This window comes from Zalophus californianus, chromosome 14 (assembly GCF_009762305.2).
Source record: "Zalophus californianus isolate mZalCal1 chromosome 14, mZalCal1.pri.v2, whole genome shotgun sequence".
NCBI lineage: Eukaryota > Metazoa > Chordata > Mammalia > Carnivora > Otariidae > Zalophus > Zalophus californianus.
The window spans coordinates 49179171-49199575 of record NC_045608.1 but is presented as its reverse complement, the minus strand read 5'-3'; the positions used below and the strand labels follow the sequence as shown (position 1 = coordinate 49199575).

General features: G+C 41.7%; 1 protein-coding gene across 3 annotated transcripts in view; it reads left to right on the top strand.

The window, feature by feature from the left end:
- Window positions 1–20405, top strand: part of CHST9 (carbohydrate sulfotransferase 9) — a 256861-nt gene that overhangs the window by 211741 nt on the left and 24715 nt on the right. For 2 of the 3 annotated variants that reach the window (XM_027577035.1, XM_027577036.1), the window contains exon 5: window positions 13028–13065. In XM_027577035.1, coding sequence (XP_027432836.1) covers window positions 13028–13065 — 38 coding nt within the window. Of the gene's footprint in view, window positions 1–12101; window positions 12222–13027; window positions 13066–20405 lie in introns of all 3 variants that reach the window. The other variant, XM_027577037.1, reaches the window with a different exon arrangement.

The window sequence follows — 20405 nt, the reverse complement described above, 5'->3', positions numbered from 1 at the left end:
CAAACTGAGGGTTCTAGAGGGGAGGGGGGTGGGGGGATGGGTTAGCCTGGTGATGGGTATTAAAGAGGGCACGTTCTGCATGGAGCACTGGGTGTTGTACGCAAATAATGAATCATGGAACACTATATCAAAAACTAATGATGTATGGTGATTAACATAACATAATAATAATAAATAAATAAATAAATAAGCTTCTCAAGAGGGTGTTGACTCTGGACAACAAGCAATAAAAGGAAAGCAGCAGATGTCGCTTCAGAACATGAAGAAGGAGGTATACCTCTGATTTTCTAGATGAACACACCAGCCTTCTTGACTGACCACTAGGCAAAAAGACCTCCCATGTCACTTCTTGCCCTGCACATTTGTGTGTGGGATCACCTCTTGCTCCCTGTGTGCAATACTGTGAAACACAGGCTCAACCCTGCACCTTTCTTTTGCCCCCCCCCCAAAAGGGCAGTACTCAAACCTGCTCCTCCCACACAGGACTTCTGTCCTTTTCCCACATCACCACGCACATAGAAAATGGTGTTGCTAGCACGGAACACACGTACATTTGTGTGGCAAGCGACAAGGTTGCCGGAGGTGGGAGGGTGAAGGGCCTGGAGACCTGCGAACTGGGGGTTGAGGGGATGGGGGGTTGCGTCCTGAGTAGCTCGGCCATAAGGGACACTAGATTGTCATTACTGTGACCTGGACCTAGTTTCGATTTTTCTTGCTTATGCATCAAGAAAAAGAAAACACATATAAGTGCTGTGCACTAAATGGGAAAAAGAAATTTGGAGTTTGAAATGATCATATTTGTTTTTGGAGGTAAAAAAAAAAAAAAAAAAAAAATGCCTTCTTTCCCTGCCCACACTCCCATGAATATGTGATTGCCCTTTGCTGAGGTGCTAACTACAAAGCCCTCCCAGCCTCCTGTCTGGGACAGGTGCAAACAGACCAAAACAGAGACAGCCAGGCCTTTCTAGGCACCGGTCCAGGAGCCAGATGGGCAGTTGAGAACGAATGTACACTCTATATAACCAGTATCTTGGGAAGGCAGTTAACTGAAACATACAAAACAAGAGCTGCCTCTAAGTAAATCTGTAAATTTTTGCACTGATTTCTTAGTGGCTAAGTCAAATGAGCGCAAGGGAATAAATGACATGATATGGACTTAGATTTGTTCTCCAATTTTTTTCTGCTTATATTATGAAATAATTGATGCATATCACTGTATAAGTTAAAGTACAGCATGACGGCTTGATTTACATATATTGTGAAAGGATTATCACCATAGGTTCAGCTAGCATCCATCGTCCCATAATAGATAAAACAAAAACAAAAGAAAGAAGAAAACAATGTTTCTTCTGTGTTGAGAACTCTTAGGCTTTACTCTGTCAACAGCTTTCCCGTATGTCATACAGCAGTGTTCGCTGTGGTCATCAGATTGCACATGACATCATAGTACTTATTTATCTTATAACTGACAGTTTGTATCTTTTGACTGACCACCTTTCTCCAATCCCTCTGCCCCAACCACAGCATCCTCTGCTTCAGGTAACCATGTGTCTGATCTTTTATGCTATGATTTTTTTTTTTTTTAGATTCCACACAGAAGTAAGATCATACAGTATTTGTCTTTCTCTCTTCTCCAGTGTTTATAAAACTTTAGAACTCTAGTAATCTATGTTATCAAACTTGTGTTAGCTACATCAAGATCTCAGGTCTGCTTCAATATTCTTATGTTAAATGAAGTTTATGGTTTCTCTCTAAATTTATCTAAAAATTTCTTCTTATAAGACCAGGATTTGGCTGCCCTGGCTATAAATGCTTGGGTTGTATAATCATTTCCACTATCCTTCTCGTAATTGTGATAAGAGATACTGGCTACACTTATTGAGCACCTATTATGTGCCAGGCATTGTGCTAATTATGATACATGGATTATGTCATTCATTCCTCATGAAAACCTCACGAGGTAGGTATTGTTCTGATATTCCCCACTTTAGAGAAACGAGATTTAGAAACAAGGTTTAGAGATGCTAAGTAAATTGTCCAAGATCACACAGCTGGTGAACAGAAGAGTTGGGGGTCATGTATCTTGGATCTCATGTATGTCTGACACCCAGGTGTGTGCTCTTAATCACTACATCCTACTATTATAGAATATTCTTTAAGTTTCAATAAGTATATACATTTGAAGAGACACACAAAGAGTTGTTTCACTTATTTTTTTTAATGCTCTTTAAAAATACAAGCTTGAATCTGTGCCGCCCGACACCCTAGGGCTCCATGAAGTTATTCCATTTGAACAGCTGGGGGAGCTTGAAGGCAGCTAATCTTTTCATTCTCTGAGTTCTCCAAAATAGACCCAACGGCTCGGGAATAAGCACCAACATTAGCTTTTATGACTAGTCCTGGTAATGACTTAACAGACTGCAGACTTCTAGAAGCTTGGAGGTAATGCCAGGCTTAACTAAAAGTGTGCATCCAGAGGAAGACAAGATGTAATAGTAGATCCAGAGTCTGTGGTGTCCCAGGAAGTAGCAGAGGAGTTGGGCTTTGAGTAAAGTATTGGCAAGATGAGTCTGTCGAATACTTGAAGGAAGGCAACATGAAGCAGCAGAAAGCACGTTGTGTGGAGAGGTAGACTGGTGGTGTCATATTTTGAATATGTGAAGTATTTACATGGTTCAGAGGTCACGACTCTATTAAAATGTCTTCTCGGAGAGGTCTTATTCCCAAACATATTCTCTTCCACCCTGCCCACCCACACCCTTCCGCATAAGGAAATTTTTTCAGTAGCTGGTTTGTTCGCTCTACATTTCTTTTGCAAATAGAACCATATAGATATATTCATGTTCTTATCTCAGAGAGATCCTCTGTAGTGTGTTTCTATAAATAAATAGTTCTCTCTTGTGTGGATGTACTTATAGTTATTTCTAATGGGTTATTTGTTGTCTTTTGTTATTCCTTGTAATGCTGTCATGAATAACCATGTGCATATACTTTTTACATTGCACGGGTGTATCTTCAAGAGCAGATCTAGAAGTAGGAGTCAAAAGGTTGCCTCGAGGGGCAAATTGTTAAGACGTTTTGTTAGATGTTGACGAATTCTCCTCCTAAGCGGTTGTCATTGTGCCTCTAGTGTCAGCAACGTAAGAGTGGATCCTTCCCGACTTGTTAGTGTCCTTGATACTGCTCCTCATTACATTTCTTATACCTCTCTGACTGCTTTCTTTAGCTTTCTGAACACTTCTTCCTCTGATCACACCAAGCCCCATTTCTTCTCATTCTAGACGTCTCATCCCTAGATGTCCCACAGGCACTGAAACCATGTAGGAATCAGAACTCATTATCTTACCCTCTAAAACTGCTCCTTGGATGGCACCACCATCCAAGTAGCCCCCAAACTTGGAACCTGCTAATGGTCCTGATTTCTCCCTTTCATCAAGCAGTTGCCTTTACCTGCTGCACATTTCGGGAATGGGTCCCTCCTCTACATCCCAACGCCACTTGCCTGCCCTCAGGATCTCCACGCTGCCTCACCTCTCCCCAAAGGCCCTGAAATGGTGTCCTCGCTTGTCCTCTGCCTCTACCCCAGTCCTTCTGAAAATCATCTCAACACGATGACCACGATGAGATTTTTATGGATTTCAAATTTCTGCCTTGCTTACAGTCAAGGGCTTTGAATTAACTTTCTGTGATCATTGCTGAATAGCTAATCCTTACAAGTGATCTAGACTTCAGAAATGCTCTGATGCGTGTGGAAGAAATTTTAGGCAGCAATTTAAAATGACGAGTATTCACAGGCTGCTTTCGGAAACAGACCCCGCCCAAGGTCGGTGTTGTTACAGAAGAAACATAACATATCCAGTTATTTCAGAACCAGCATCATGCTCTTATAACCAGTTTTTGCATAGCAAGTATTCCCTTACAGACAAAAAAGAAAATCTCTATATGTACTGAATTTCAACAAAGTCAAGAAGAAGGGATCTTCTAGTTATATAAGATTGTGGTTGGTGATTCAAACTACCAAAATATTAGTGACCTTAACTTGATTAACAGAGAATGATGGAATTTATCTCCTCTCATCTTAAGTTCTTAGTTATACTAATTGGTGTTTTAAATGTAAGAATTATATTGATGTAAGCACTCACTATGGTACTCTGGCAGAATTGCTATTATTTGCCTTACCATAAAACTCTAAAGGTTTATGTTCTCCATTCTTTCGAGGAAAAAAAGAATGACAGATTTTAAAATTTTAAAAATCATATAAAAATTCATGTATGAAATGGTGCAGGATTCATGAGTGTAAGTGCCTTGTTCAAATTATTATATTTTCCAAAAGGAAGACGAATAACCAAAGAAAATTATTCTGTTACCATTGAGAAACAAAATAATCAACATGTTTTCCTGCTAAGTAAAAAAATGGTGAGCTTTAAAACCCCAAAAATCTTTTCTTACAAAAAGCAAGAAGCTAGGGATCAATTTTGATCAAAATGGATATTAAATAATTTCCCCCTAATTAATTTTAATGATGTAAAATAAGTCTCTAATGAAAGAAGAATTCACTAGGGTACGACCACGGTGAACATAGCTCAGCATGTTCAACCTTGTGATTTCTACCATTTCCTGGGTATCAAAGAAAGGTTCCCACCCCAGAATTGACATCCTCCCCATCCTCAACCCCTCACTCTTTACCCACACCCCTGGGCTAGGAGGGGTGATTAGAAGATACTTAGGAACTCTGAAATGTAAAACAAACTAACAAATGGCAACATTCCCCAAATTGCCAAAAACTATACCAAAAGTAAGGGAAATGAAATAAAAGTATGAAAATCATGTGTCTGTCCTCTCTGGTTGGTATTGTACAGGATAAGATCTTGTAGGTTAGTACTGGGAAAATGGGGCCGTATGGAGCCACCTAAAAGCTGCCCGTTTACACCTGGTCTTTGTTGCCTGACCCGCAGACGCACCGCATGCCACGGCGTGAGCCCGGGGCCTACAGGAGGGACCACTTGAAAAAACCATAGCCTTGTTTGATTTAAGATCCTGTTTGAATTTGAAAGAAAAACTCTTCTTGAAGTGCAATCACCAATGGTCAGTGATTTAGTCAATCCTAGCTATGCAGAGCAGCCTCCATATAAATAAATAAATGGACAGAGTTCAGAGACATTCTGGGTTGGAGAACAGTGCAGATCCAAGGAGAATGGCTTACCCAGAGAGCATGGAGGCTCTGCCCCCCTTCCCACATACCTTGCCCTCTGCATCTTCCATCGGGTTGTTCCTGAGTTATATCCTTTTATAATAAGCCAGTAATCCAGTAAGTAATCAATATTTCTTAGTTCTGTGAGCTTCTCCAGCAAATTAATCAAACCCAAGAAGGGGGTTGTTGGCGACTTCCATCTATAGCTGGTCAGTCAAAAGCACAGAGGACTCCCTTAGACTAGCAACTGGCATCTAAAGTGGGGGACGGTGGGGGGTAGTCCTGTAGGGCTGAGCCCTTAATTTATGGGACCTGATACTCTTTCTAGGTAGATAGTGTCAAAACTGAGTTAAATTCAAGGGATACTCAGGCAGCATTCACGAAGAACTAAGTTAACTATTTGGTGTTAAGGAAAAAATACATGTTGGACTTGTGTCAGAATTCATAGCCTTTGACTCAGATCCAGGACCAGTGAGGACACATGCTCTGAAGCCAGACTTTTAAGCTGCCTAGTGCCTGATAGTAAATCCTTATGTTAGCTTAGCTGAGTTTAGCAGAGAGACAGCTTCTCTTCATATTCACTGCAGACGATGTAAACTTTGAATGCCATTACCTGAGGAGGCATCAAACCATTCAAATATAAATAAAATACACCTGTTGCCCAAAGTTCTAAGTTGGTATTTCTTTCCCTCTCTCTACTGGTTTTAAAACAACTCTTGCCTCCTGAAGCTTCATCTCTCTGCCGAAGGTTGCCTGATACAGACCTCTTTCCTGAGCTCACTCGCTGCCCCTCTAAGATGGCTTACCTAACCAGTGCTGAACTGAGCTGATGATCCCACCACCATCTTTACTCACCAAATTTTCTGCTTCACTCACTCTTTGGGACAAAGTGGAGCGATAACATGTCTACACTATATATGTGGGGACATGGTCTTAGTAACCATCTGTCACAGAAACAGACTAACTAATGCCAAATTTTCTGCTTTAAACTGGCTCTGTTTCCCTGTTTCTACTTTTGCATGAAGCACATCTTCTACCAAGTAACTTAAGTTTGACATCTTGGTCATCTTTGAGCACTGAGTCATGTATAGAATTGTTGAATCATTATAATTATAGATCTGAAACTAATAAAACACTATTTGTTAATTATACTTGAATTAAAGATTGAAAATAAAAAAATACACACAAAAGATCTTGGCCATCTTTAATTCCTTTCTTTCCATTGTCACACTGCATCAGCCCCCCATCTGAATCGTTACATCTGCTCTGCTTACCCAGTGTGTAACATTCACCTTCATTCTTACCAGCAGCCCCCCTCCTCAAGTCATAGCACTGTTAGATTCATCTTTAAACAGTTTTGATCAATTTCCGGCTCAAAAATCTTCTAGAGCTCCCTTACCAAACAAATGTCAAAATCTCCCCCTAAATATTTAGGGCCCTCCGTGACATTGGTTTATGCTACAGGTTTTGCCTTGCCTCTTATTACTTGCTAATATACAGACTCCAGTGAAGTCAAGCGCCACTGTTTACGACTCCCTGCACAGGCCCTGTGCACTTCCTGATTCTGTGCCTTTGCTCATGCTTTTCCTTCTGGGTAAAATGCTTCTCCTCCAATCTGCTTCTGCTAATGTCCTACCCAGATCAAATGCTATCTCCTCCATGAGGCATCCCCAGGTGCCCCCACCAAACATGACCTCTTCTCTTTTTTGGGGGGGTGCAATCCTATGGAAATTTTCAATCTCCCTCATTCTTTTTAGAGCCAAAGAACTTAAGTACCTAGAAACAAACTTAGAAACCCTCCTTGAAACCGTCCTTGAAACACTGTCATTATGCACCAAAGACAAAGACTAGAGGAGTCAAGTTATTTGCTAACTACTGTACAGAGCCAAGACCAGAAAAGTCTGAAAGTTAATCCGTCACCATTTCTACTGTATCAAGATTTAAATACCCTTTGATCTGCATACTTATACAATTTACTAATAACCCCTTACAGCTCCGTGATTTCACGTGGTTGCCTTTTTGTTTGCTCATCTTGTTTCTTCTACTTTATTCTGTGCCTCTAGCACACCAAGCATGTTGTCCAGAATAGATGCTCATCAAAATATTGCTGTAGGATCAAATGAATGAATTTTGCTAGAGTCAAAGTATCTCTAGGCTTGGGGAGAGTTTGAAACCCTTTGGCCTGAAGACTGTGGCTACTGAGAGCTCATTCATTCTTTACTTAACCAGTATTTGTTTTGGAGTAGTTCAAATTACATATTTAACTCATAAAATGTGAAAATTTAATTGAATACCCCAAATATGTTTTGAGACAAGGAAAAGAAACCAATGTTAATGCATCTATCTCTTAGGCTGAATTAAATTCACTTTGATACTAGATCGTTAACTCAAACTCAAATTATTTATTATTGAACGGTCACTGTAGCCACATCAAACACTTTCTAAAGTGAGCTAAGAAATAAATAATAGCAATCTAATTTTTCAGCTTGTACCATAAAATGTATCTAGATACTTTCCTGCCTGCCTCACACTGGTGTGCATGTATACACACATGCGTGACACGTCACACACACACATACACACAATCCACTTGCACCACACTTATCTTTGAAAAATGGATTGTTGTAGCTCCAGAGGGAAATTCTCTGGTGGTCATGAAGAATGAAGTCATTCATTATTATGACAATAAAATTGTTATTACTATTGTCGTTGTTATTTGAAGTCCTGATTGGGTGCCTGAATTTTTCTGCAGTAGAATTATAAACAATGAATGCCAATTTTTAAAGTGTCAAGATGTCAAGTTAGTAGCTACATATGACTACCTAACGATCCCTCTTTCCAGATAGCTCTCAGTGGGGGATATAAAGCAATTGATAGCACTCTTTGGGACAAAGTGGAGCGATAACATGTCTACACTATATATGTGGGGACATGGTCTTAGTAACCATCTGTCACAGAAACAGACTAACTTCAACCAACAGATTGCATCAAACTCATTTTCTAGACAAAAAACTGAGGCTTGACAGGAAAGGAAGTATCCACCAGAGAGAGGGGATCATGAGCTCCCGTAATTCACTTAGCCCCCGGGGTCCTACACCCCTCATCCTTTTTCCTCTCTGTGTTTCAGGGCATTGTTCCTTCAGTTTGCACGAAGTTGGTTGGAGGTAGGCACCATGGGTTTGATTGATACAGCAATTTGCATCTCAAGGCATCGCTCGATAAATACAGTGCAATGAAAGGCCACTCTCTCACAAACCAATTTCCCCCTCTGGGCTGACTTTAGAAGCTCATTGATGTCACTTCCTTCCTCAGTCAGCAAGTGAATTTTCTTTAATTCTCAAGACCAGCTGTCCATGCTGTCAACAGAAAGTTATTAAAATTCCTTTAAAGTGAATAAAAATAGCCTAAAAGCAAATGTACTTGGAAACAGGAAAGAATCAGTATGCAAAGTCCACAAACCTCTGAGCAAAATAATGTTGATCCAGCCAGAGATTTCAAACATTGTATATTCAAGATGCTAGAAAAAATAATTAAAAGATGCTAAACCACATACTTCTTAATCTTTTATTAGCAAAGGCTTATGCAGTTACAATTTATCCCCTAAATTCCATTCCTCTTTTTCAAATACGATTTGAATAAATTTGGGAATGACTTAGGTTTTCCTTAAGTGGGATTCCCTACTTTTATCTTGCATCGGCCAGGGAACATGTACATCTGCACCAGCCCAAGACCATCCATAAGCAGGAGAAAAAAAAATTATCATTAGCGGCAATCATAACTACTAAGGCCACAAAATAATTATATAATTATATATTTTAACTCATTACAGTTTTAATAGCTCAAGGGAGGAGATGATTTTTCTTATGTTCAAATAACTGTAACTCACAAAAATGGTCTGTCTGGCTTCTGAGTCCCTGGGATCCTCAAGCGACTGACCTCAGCAACTAGAAACCTGCCCTGTTATCTTCTGAATCAGCCCTTGCCTTACCCCTTGCTCCCCTAGCACGGCACCTACCTTGTTGTCTGAGCGGCACCCAACCTGGTAATTAAGTCCGTCCAAAATATGGAAGTGTTTCCTGCCACTTCTACCACCAAGGGTCACCTGCCTCTTTCTCATTTGGACAGATGACCCAAATCCTGGACTCACTCAGACCCTTTGCCAAAGAAACCTGTATCCAGACTGTCTTGTCATCCCAAGATATTTGTGTCTTGGGTTCCTACCTGTAGCTGGAGCCAGGGCTCTCCCAAGTGTGTTACTCTTACAGTTCTGGAGGTCAGACATTCAAAATGGGTTTCAGTAGACTAGAAGAAAGGTACAGCAAGACTGCATACCTTCAGGAGTCTCGAGGGGAGAGTCTGCTTCATTCTCTCTTCCAAGTCTAGAGGCTGCCCACCTTCCGGGTTCAGACCTCCTCAGGCTACAGCATCCCTCTGACCCCTGCTTCCATTGTCACAACCCCTTTCATCTGTCTTTGATTCTCCTACTTCTCTCTTACAAGGACCCGAGTGATGACGTTCGCATCCCGATAATCCCGGATAATCTTCCCATCTCAAGACCTTTAACTTAATCGCATCTGTAAAGTCCCTTTGCCATGTAAGGTACCATATGCACAAGGTCCAGAGATTAGAATATGGACATTGGGGGGCAGAGGGGCATTATTGTATTCTATTCTGTTTACCATAATTGCCATGTCAGTTTTCATAACCTATAGATATCTTCGTTTTAATTATGGGGACAAGCCCGTAGGGCTCCCTTAATAACTTCTCTTTAAATTCTGTTCCTTTTCCCCACCAGTAACACCAGTATCCACACCGCTCCCCTTGATGAAAACCTAGGGCTTGCCCTCGCTCCCTGCTCCTGTACTTGCCACATCCACTCAGTCTCCAGAACTTACCTCAGAAAGACCACCAGCTCCACACATCCCTCCATCTCTGTTCTCCCTCCTGGGCTGAAACCCTCATCCCTGCTGCCTGAGGACTGGACATGCTTTTTGCTCTCTCTGCCACGTGTCTTCCGCTCACCGTCACCCCCTCCTCCACACCATCACCAAAGTCCTCTTTCTCAAGCACAGCTTTGGTCACCTCACCTCCCCTGCTGAAAAACCACCACTGGCTTCCCACAGCTGGAAAAACCTTTCTCAACTTCACCTCAAGCCAGCAATGCCCCAAAGCTCTTACCCTTTTCCCATAGCCCCTACTTCCCACCTGCTCTGGTATATGCTCTCACTCTATAAACCACTAGAACATCTCAAGATTCATCCAAATACACCCTCTTCTTGCCTCTGAGACTATCCTTCCGGCCACAACTCCCTGGAATGCCCTTCGCTTATCCTTTGCCTGCAAAATGCATACTTACTTCATTCTAATCCCCCCAAATCTGGACAGGAGGAGATATTGTGAACTCTTTGTTGTAGATGACCCAACAGGCAGGGCCTTAGTTAACTGGCCCCAAATCAAACATCTAGCAAATGGCAGGGCTGTGATTAGATACCAGGTTGTTGTCTGCTCCGTTTGTTAGAGTCTAGCGGGCTGCTGCATTATTAGATGATGATGGTTTGATTGTTTGGGCTCTCACTTTTCCCTGGAATTCCTTCAGAGTTCCCTTGGTTCCTAAGGAAACAGAAGGAAGGCTTTGTACTGCGGCTGCCACCCCAGGCTCCCCTCCAGCCTATTCTGCAGTTAGCAACAAGCGTTGAGTGGTCTTTTAAAAATGCACATTTAACCACACCATTCCAATGTCCCAACCCACACCCTGGCCTAAATTTCCTTAATAACTGACTTCCCACTGCTCTTGTAACAATCATAAATTTCCCAGAAGTGGTCTATGTTACTTGCTGCCCCACCTCACATTATACCACACACCCTTATTTCTCCACTCTGGCCATCATGGCTTCCTTTCCATGCCTTGGACCCACTATGCTCCCCCTTTGTCGCATGGCTTTAAACATGACCTTCCTTCTGCTGGATGTTCTCCCTCTTCTAGGCAAGACTGATGATCTAATTCAAAAAGCCAAGCTTTTTCCACAAATCATGTTGCCTCTTCTTTAAAATCCTGCATATAATCCAACAAAAGAGATCTAACTATTAAAACATATCAAGAGAATCTCATTGGGCAATGCCATTTTAAAAAGGAAGAAAATTATTTCTTATTATCTGAAGACTCCAAGATTGGCCCCTGGCATTTTGTAACAGTGGCATGATAATCCACTCTTAACGCTGTCATTCCATTTTCTATGCTCCTTACACTTCTACTGTACCTCATATAACACCTTGCCTGGTACTGAACACTTAGTAAAATGTTGAAATATACTTATTTTTGGTTGATTAATTGATTGGTAAATATCAATTATTCATTACATGTCTTAAAAAAAAAGTTTGGCGGTTTGTTAAACAACTAAACCTGCAACTATCATACAACCCAACAGTTGCACTCCTGGGCATTTATCCCAGAGAAATAAAGACTTGCACTCACAAAAAAGCCTGTACACAAATGTTGGTAGATGCTTTATTCATAATAGCTAGAAACTACCCAGATGACCTTCTGTGGGCAAACAGTTAAACACACGTTGGCACGTCCATACCATGGAATACTACTCAGCAATGAAAAGGGAGGAACTCCCGGGAATACACAAGCCAACGTGGACGAATCTCTGGAGAACTCAGCTGAGTGAGAAAAACTGACCTCAAGGGTTATGAAATGGAGGATTCCATTTATGTAACATTCTTGAAATGGCAAAATGATAGAAATGGAGAACAGAGTAGTGGTTGCCCAAGGCTAAGAGGAAAGAGGGGGTGGGTGGCTCTAAAAGCACAACAGGAAGAATCCCTGCGGTGATGGAAATGCTCTGTATTCTGACCAAGTCAATGTCAGCACCCTGGTTGTGATTTTGTGCTTTTTTTGATTTTCCAGATGTTACCATCGGGGGAAACTGGGTAAAGGGTACCCAGCACCAGTCTGTATTATTTCCTAAAAATGCAAGTGACTGCACAGTTATCTTATTTGAAATTTTAAAAGGACATGTTTAATCAAGTATGTATCATACCAAGATGTTCACAAGCACATATTCTCTGTAGTGCCACAAAATTTCTTCTTTCCCCTCTTCCTTGGTTTGTTGATTTGTTGATCATTTATTATTACTAGGGATTTTTTTTTCCTTTTACTTAAGACATAAACAATACTGATCACTTTCAGGCTGTTTTCACCACGAAGCTTTACTCTTTTAGTGACTTTATTCGTTATATATCCCTGTTACCTTTCATATGTTACTCTGATTTTTTTTTTTTTGTCCTGACCAAGATACCTTGCAGAAAACTGTTGGTTTTCACTTTAATCTCTGCAGCACCATAACAACAAAGTATAATGATGTCTTTATTATCTGCATGGGTAAGAGAAAAGGTTTTAAAAGTAGCACTTTGCCACCTGCCACATTAGAACTCCTCGTCTAGTCCTCAAGGTTCCATGAGCTCTGTGTTGGTCTTGTCCTTGAACAGCTTGTCATCGTTTGGAAAACTTTGGCTATTGTTCAAGTTTTTCTTCTGTCCTTTCCTTCTCTCCACGCCTCTGCCAAAGTTTCATGCATTTTGGGGGTAACACCCTTACCGAGTGTCCACTCTATTCTCTAACGTCTTTGCCTCATGTGGTTTATTTAGGATTTGGCTTTTTTTCCCCCCTCCCAATTATTGGAGTGATTGCAAAGGTCTATATCGTGATACAAGTGTTTGCTTAAAGAGCCCATGACTGCTTTGGAATTTTGAGTGAGAACAGAGCAGGATCAGTACTGCATTTTATTCATTGTCACCCTTTAATGTCACATTTATTTTTGCTTTCTCTTTCAGTGACTAGAGGAAAAATCCAGGAACGTATCACGGACCAGGTATTTCTTCCCTTCTCATAAATTGTAGAGTTATACGTTAGATGTTAATAGTCAAGCATTTGTAAATATGGAAAAAAAGGTTTTGCTAATTATTAAGTATGAGCAATATACATGCTGTTGGTCCTGAGAACAAGTACACTGGTCAGACATGGATGATCATGTACTTTCCTTGTCTCCCCATCTCCTTCCTTCCCTCCACACACCCACAGAAGGAAACAGTGGAGAAGTAAGACACTGTCAGTTCTGATTTGCACGCCTTCCTCTGAACATATCATGACCTCTGCATTGATACTATCATGGCTGCAAATAGATACGTGTATCTATTTTTCCCTCAACTAAGGTGACTCTCCTGTGTGATCTTCCCAGGTTTTAATTTGCCCAGTGGAAAGTCACTCCCTCCCAAACAGTTCAGAACAGAACCCCTTGCAGGAGAAACATACAAGTTGGCTTTCCACTGTGGTCTTTGATTTCTATGCAGCACGGTTAGCCAGCGTCTTCCTGTCTACTTCACTGTTTTCTTACCCAGTCTTGTTACAGACTTATTTTTATTTGCTGGTAGATGGAGTCACTCCGTGTCGCTGTTGAAGGGAGTAGATGACAGCCACCCATGAAACCAAGGGAGGCCTTCACCAAACCCTGTCTTGCCCTGCCCCACCTCCTCTTTCCGTAGGTGATTCGGGCTGTCCTTCCCCAAAGGCTGCCCGTGCCACCAAACTCAGAGAGCTCAGGCTCCACTCACAAGCACAAATCTCCATGTCCTTTTTTTTTTTAATTATTGTTCTCCTCTGGCATAAATTATAACTCACCCTTGCCAACGCGAAGAGTGGTAAGTCTACTTTTAAACCAGTCAAGGGTACCTTTTCCAAAGTCTTCTAATGCCTCCCAAATAAGTTCCAATTCTAGTCCTCATTGTCATTCTACCCCAATTAAGTTCTAGCTTTACCTAATCTGGGCCAGATGCCCTGTAACTCATCAAGCTCTAAAAATAGTTAACTAATTAGGCTAATGAAAGTAATGCAAGTTCAATAGGCAAAATTTAAGGCTGATCAGGTACCATTTTGCTTTTGCATATAATTGGACATGTTGGCAGCTATCTTAATACTTGAAACTGCTGCCATTGCACAATGGCAAAATCAGTTAGCTGTTTCAAATAGTTTATTTGCTTTTTGAACTTCATTTCTTGATCGCTGTATTTTCAGTTATTTGTATGTGCTCAGGTGGTTTGGTAAGGCTGAGCAACAGTTAACCCGTAAAGTTTATTGCTACCATTTTATTTGTTTAAGTCACATAGGGAATACTTTTTCTTATAAAGAGACCTGTTTTCTTTCTTAGGTTAACAAGTTAAAGCAACTGACCAAGACCTATATTAAGGCTACCTCTTATGGGCAGATTTTCATTTCCTATATTTTCCTTCTTTTTACACTTGGCTAAACTAACAGAATATGTGGACCCCAAAATAGAACACCAAATATTTACTTGTAATCTGACACATTGATTTGTTGCCAAATGAAATCATAATGGTTTCCAGTCCCAATGAGAGAGTGAAATTCTTTGGACTTTAACATAATAAGGAAGGGTCTTAAGTGTATTTGTTATAGAAGGAAGGGTCTTAATATTTGTTATTCAGTCATTCTCAGAACAGACAGTTGTGTTGTTCCATCAGTGTCTGCAGCTGGTATTTCTAATTTTACAATAGAATTTCTATTCTTTCTTCTCCCAAGTAGAGAAGAGCTCTCCACTCTCAAGAACACACTGACAATATAATCCAAAGAGGCACCTTACACCTCTAATTTATCGATTTTGGCAAAGAACCAAGAAATGAAGTCATACCCCTTCTCTAAATCACTCTGCCACCCCCCAAAATTTGGCTTTTAAAAAGCAAATTTGAAAACTCACTTTGGATAATCAATACAGTGTTCTTTATCAGAAAATAATGTAAAACGGAGCACTGTTGAGCATTAATCTTTGCCCCTAAATCCTTCCCAGTGGGCACTATAGATTGTGTAATTAAATTGAAATTGAAAGTCGAGTCCTTTTTTTTTTTCCCCCATTAAGCAAACTACGAATTGCACACCAACGTGAGAAATCAGGGCTGGAGTGGATGGAAAGCTCCAGCCTCCTGGCCAATAGCCAGCATGCATTTTTAGCCGACAGCGATTTTACCACACCTGAGCTCTGAGAACAAACAACTATTTGAGTTCTCTGGAGGGAATGCTGGATTCTTTCCTGTGTAATTCACTGGGGAAATTAGTATGCTTTTTTAAAGTAACTTGTTAACGCAGCTTGTTTACGAGAAGAGGACAAAAACGAGCAGTGAACCGCTTGGCCGCTTATGTCCCAGAATGGGATGAAAGCATGACCCATTTTTTCAGCTGTCTCTTTGGCAGTTCAGTGCTGCAACCATTTCCCTCTGAAAAATGTTCTTTCTAGAGATGAAGTCTCCAGTAGGTTTTCTGAATAATTTTTACTAGGGGGGATTAAAGACGATACCTTAAAACGCTACCAAAAATACCTTTGAAACCCCAGCTAGAATACGGTCCATACAGAATGGGAATATGGTACGTAAAACCTTTTCACTTCAACTTGGAAACTGCCTTCTCACAGAGTAGACAAGGGAAACCTGTAGTAAATTAATACCTTCTGTGTATGCCTTTTTGTATGGTAGATGATTGGAACCCGTTGTGAATTAATACTTTGTTTTTACACGGGGGGATGACAAAGGGGGGCTCCATTTCTTGTGGAGAGGATATGCACGTTGGGGAGAACATCCCCACCCAGGCGCTGGCTGGGATGAAGGCTTGCCTTCACTGACAGCCTGGTTGAGAGAGAGCCAGCCCTGTGGGGTGCCATGGAAAGCGTGAGTTCGTAGTAACAAACTCCCACCAACTGGGTGCTTTCAAACAACAGAAATGTGTTGTCTCAATTCTGGATGCTAGAAGTCCAAAATCCAGTGGTTGACGGGGCGCTGCCCCCCCCAAACCTGTCAGACCTGCCCGTCCTTGCCTCATCTTGGCTGCTGGGGGCGGCCGGCCATCTTTGGTGTTCCTTGACTTCCAGCTTCAGTCTCTGACTCTGTCCGCACGTCGCATACTCCCTGTGTGTCTCTTCTCCTCTTCTTTATTTTTTTTTTAAGATTTATTTTATTTATCTGAGAGAGAAAGAGAAAAAGAGAGAGTGAGTGGGGGCAGGAGCAGAGGGAGAGAATCTTCAAAGCAGATTCCCTGCTGAGCACAGAGCCAGACTTGGGGGTCGATCTCATGACCCCGAGATCATGTCCTGAGCCAAAACTAAGAGTTGACGCTTAACCAACTGAGCCACCCAGGTGCCCCATCTCATGTCTTCTTATAAGGACACCAGCCATAAGGGGTTAGGGCCCATCCTAATGATCTCATCTTAACTTAATGACATCTGCACATACCCTTTCCAAATAAGGTCACACTGATAGGTATCAGGAGTTAGGACCTGCGCATAGCTGTCTGGGGGACACAGTTCAACCATAAAAAGCTGGGGACCTGTAAGTGATCCTTGATCCCATCTCTCCCTCCGACCACTGAGCACTTCTGGTGTGACCTCCCGACGCCCCTCCATCCAGCTCCCCCTACACCCAGCCCGCCACCCCTGCTTCCTCCAGACCCTCATCTTGCTTGCTCCCTGTGGCTCTCCTGCTTTTCCATCCACCACCTTTCCATTCGTCTTCCATGCTGCTCCTCTTTGCTTTCTAAAATACCAACCCTCTGTATCTCTCCTCTGCTGCAAAACAAAAATCAAACAGACACACCTCCCCCACGTTTAGCAGTGATGACGACCCCTGCCTGTGCATTATACTCACACACGGAGCTTTGTTAGCACAAACCCTGAGATGGCAGTCCTAACCCACCCCAAGAAATGCTGGATCGGGAGTTGGATTCAGACCTAGCACAACCCTTTGACCAGGCCAAAAGGGGTCATATGCTTTAGAAGACCCCAGACATCACAAACGCAGAAATGCAAAGACTACTTTTTTTCTTTTGAGCTTGGTGTTTTAAAGTTTGATACTCAGTGGAGCGCACATAAAATGGCATGGCAAGACAGAGCAGCTGAGTTGGGCCCTCTCGTCCAGTGGGGTGGGGTTGGACTGAGAGAGAAGAAATCAGCCTGTGCCCTTTGAAACCAAGGACGGAGGGACTGTTGTAGCTTCAGGAGAGCCACCCCTCATCCTCTGAAGTGGGAGGATGTGGAGGCAGACAGCGTCCCTCAGGTAAGTGTACTTCTGCCCTTCCCTCTGCTTTGGAGATAGGTGGAGTGGGGGGAGGGGGGGTACACTTTCAGGCGGTACTTAGAACTGCCTGCCAATCCCAAGGTCAGAAAAGTGAGGTATGAGGCAAGTGAACGCACTCCCCACCCCCGCCCAGGGAACCTGAAGAGCTTGAGTCATCCACCTCCTTCATCTCTGGCCTGCCTATGGCTTCTGCCCTGTCTTCCTCCTGAAGGTTCACGGACCACTCAGGTCCTTAGTGGCAGGGTGGCTCCCGGGGAGAATGGGTCTCCTATAGCCTCCAGGCCCAGAGCAGTCCCTCCCAACTTGCTGCAGACCCTGGGTGGAAATGAGGGCCCCGTACTGGGGGTATTGCTTACTTTGAAACTTCTAAATATTTAGACACACAGTATGTGGGCCTCCATTCATACTCTTGCTCTGGGCCCAAAAATGTTGGGAATGATTCTGCTCAGACACCTGCAGCTTTAAAACTTAATAGGTGATTCTCATAAAAAGCCCAGGTTGAACCCACTCATATACCATCTATAGGATAAAACCCTAACCTTTGAGTATGAAATCCAAGGCCCTGTGACCTCACAATCCTTTGGACAGCATGCTCCCCACCTCCCTAGACTTATTTCCCATTCTGCTACTTTATGTAAAAGTACTGTGTTATATAAAACCAACATACTAACCCCTTTTCCTGCACATGCAAAATTTACTCATATTCCAAGGCCTAACTTAAATACCGCCTCTTCCACGAAACTTTCCTTCATCATGTAGCTAAGAAAAATTTCTCCCTCTCCTATGCTCCCATGTTATTTTTCAGCCCTTTTGCTACATTCCAATTATTTGTCCCTATATGATTTTGTAACTGGACAGTCTCATCCTAAAGAGACAAAGTCACGTTTGGTTCATTTCAGGGTCCAACGTTAGACCTTGCATATCATAAACACCTGGCCAATTGCTGATCAAATGTAAATTTTTCAAGTCACCAAATTATTATCCTGGTAGCCACAGGGACTGCTAAATGTGGGCAGCCCACTATCTAAGCACGGTACTGCTCTAAACTATTGTGTCATTCATTCTCACATGGCAGGAACCAAGCGTTGTCCTTTGTCATCCCCAGCAAGGAATCTCAGCCAGAAACAGAAAGAATAAGCTAAGAGTGCACATGGTCTCTGTGCATAATGGTCACACTGTCAGAAGGGTGAAAGAATTGAAGGGCAGGGAGACCCACACCTCTATTTTATCTTGTGTCCACATTCCATCACAGCCGATAGAATGTTAAATGGTTTGCTTGGGTCAAGACATGAGCATCTGATTTTTTTTCTCGAACGTAAGGATGGCAGTGCCATTCACTGCTACCTTTTCAGTGTAGCATGAACTTTACAATCTCTAAATTTAAGCTGGGATTATATTGCCTCTCACTATTCTTATCAAAGTGGCCATGCACTCAAGGAGACAACTTTGACCCAGAGAGAGTTTCTCACTGCAAGTTTAGCACTAATGGAACTCGGAAAGATCCTATCCCCCTAATTCTCTTTTAAGATTACCTTCCAGAACTGGAAGTTGTGCTTTAGAAAAACTATCCTAAATTGGATAGGGCCTTTTTTAAGAAGGAGCCTTTTTAAGAATGCTTGAAAGCAAGACTGAAAGGATCCCAGAGTGGTAGTAGCATGCATAGTGATTAACAAAGAAGGATTTATAAAAGATGATCTTTATTAAAGGTCAGACGGCTTCCTATCTAGAAAATAGTTAGGTGTAAATGTCAAAAGGCTGGGGCTCACCTCTTTAATTGGAAGCCAAGGAAACTAAAATACTGTGTAAGGGTGGCTCAGGAAACAGACAACAGAGGGTGGTCTGTGGAAATATACCACTGAGACAGAGGGAGGATGAGAAAATGGCCCTCGCGTACTTTAAAAGCATGAACACTAGAAGCAAATAATGACTGAGATTAAGAGAATTGTTTATTAGCAACACTGCATGATCTACTAGCAATCAAATATGCAGATAGCTCTCACTCAAGCACTCAAAATGCTTCTGAATAATTGCAACCAGTGATTGTGCCAGCCACTCAAAGTTCCATCTCGTTCATTTGTCACAATGCTATGAGGACACATATTTTAATCTCCTTTTTCTACAGGTGGAAACTCAAGCTTGAAAGATTTCATAATTTTTCAGGTTTTGCAATGCTTTGCACTAAATTATTAATAATAACAGTTAAAGCTATTATTAGGTGTTTAATGGGCTTTCGGTGTGTAGGCACTAGGCTCAATTTTACATTAAATTAACTCATTTAAACCTCACAGCAGCAATCTTGCAAGGTAGGTACAAATCAAGGGATTCATGGTTCATTAAGTAGCTTGCCCAAGATCGCACACCAGGATTGAAGTAATAGAACTCTACCGTAAGTACCAGCCACTATTCTATGCTGCTTTAAATACCTTTATTTAAAGGCACATGGCTGGTGAGTGGCAGAGTTAGAATCAGAATCCAGGTATTTATCATTCTGAATTCCTTTCTCTTTGTTATTGGTCTATATTGCTACTTGTTCTGGAAGTTTTCCTATTAACTAAATGGTCCCACCATGACCACCCTAATCCAGCACCCTAATTTTGACACGAATGCTGAAGCAACTGATTATGAGAACCTAGAATACAGATATTTGTGATGGTAAGTTCTTTGCCCCCAAAGCATCAAGATGAGCATATACTCACTCTGGGGTTCCTGTGAAGCATTAAATTACCTTTTAAGTTAAGTAAGTGAAAAACCAAGTGAATCTGGTCTAAGAGAAAAACTATTTTGTTACCTGAAAAGAGATTACAAACTGAGGGGGGCGGGGGAAGTATACATTGGGATAATCTGCTGCCCACTGGCAATTTTCCTCAGCAGATCCCAAACAGAAACACCATGAACATAAAACAAAATGGAAGTAGACCAACTATAAAATGTTCTCTTATTCCTGTATTTTCAGAAAAGTACCTTACTTCTAAAAACTCTTTCATAAGTTCTTCATTCTTAGTTATAACTGTGTCATTGTATATATACATTCATGTGAGAAAACCTGGGATATTGAAGATCTGTGCCAAAAATGTAGCATCTC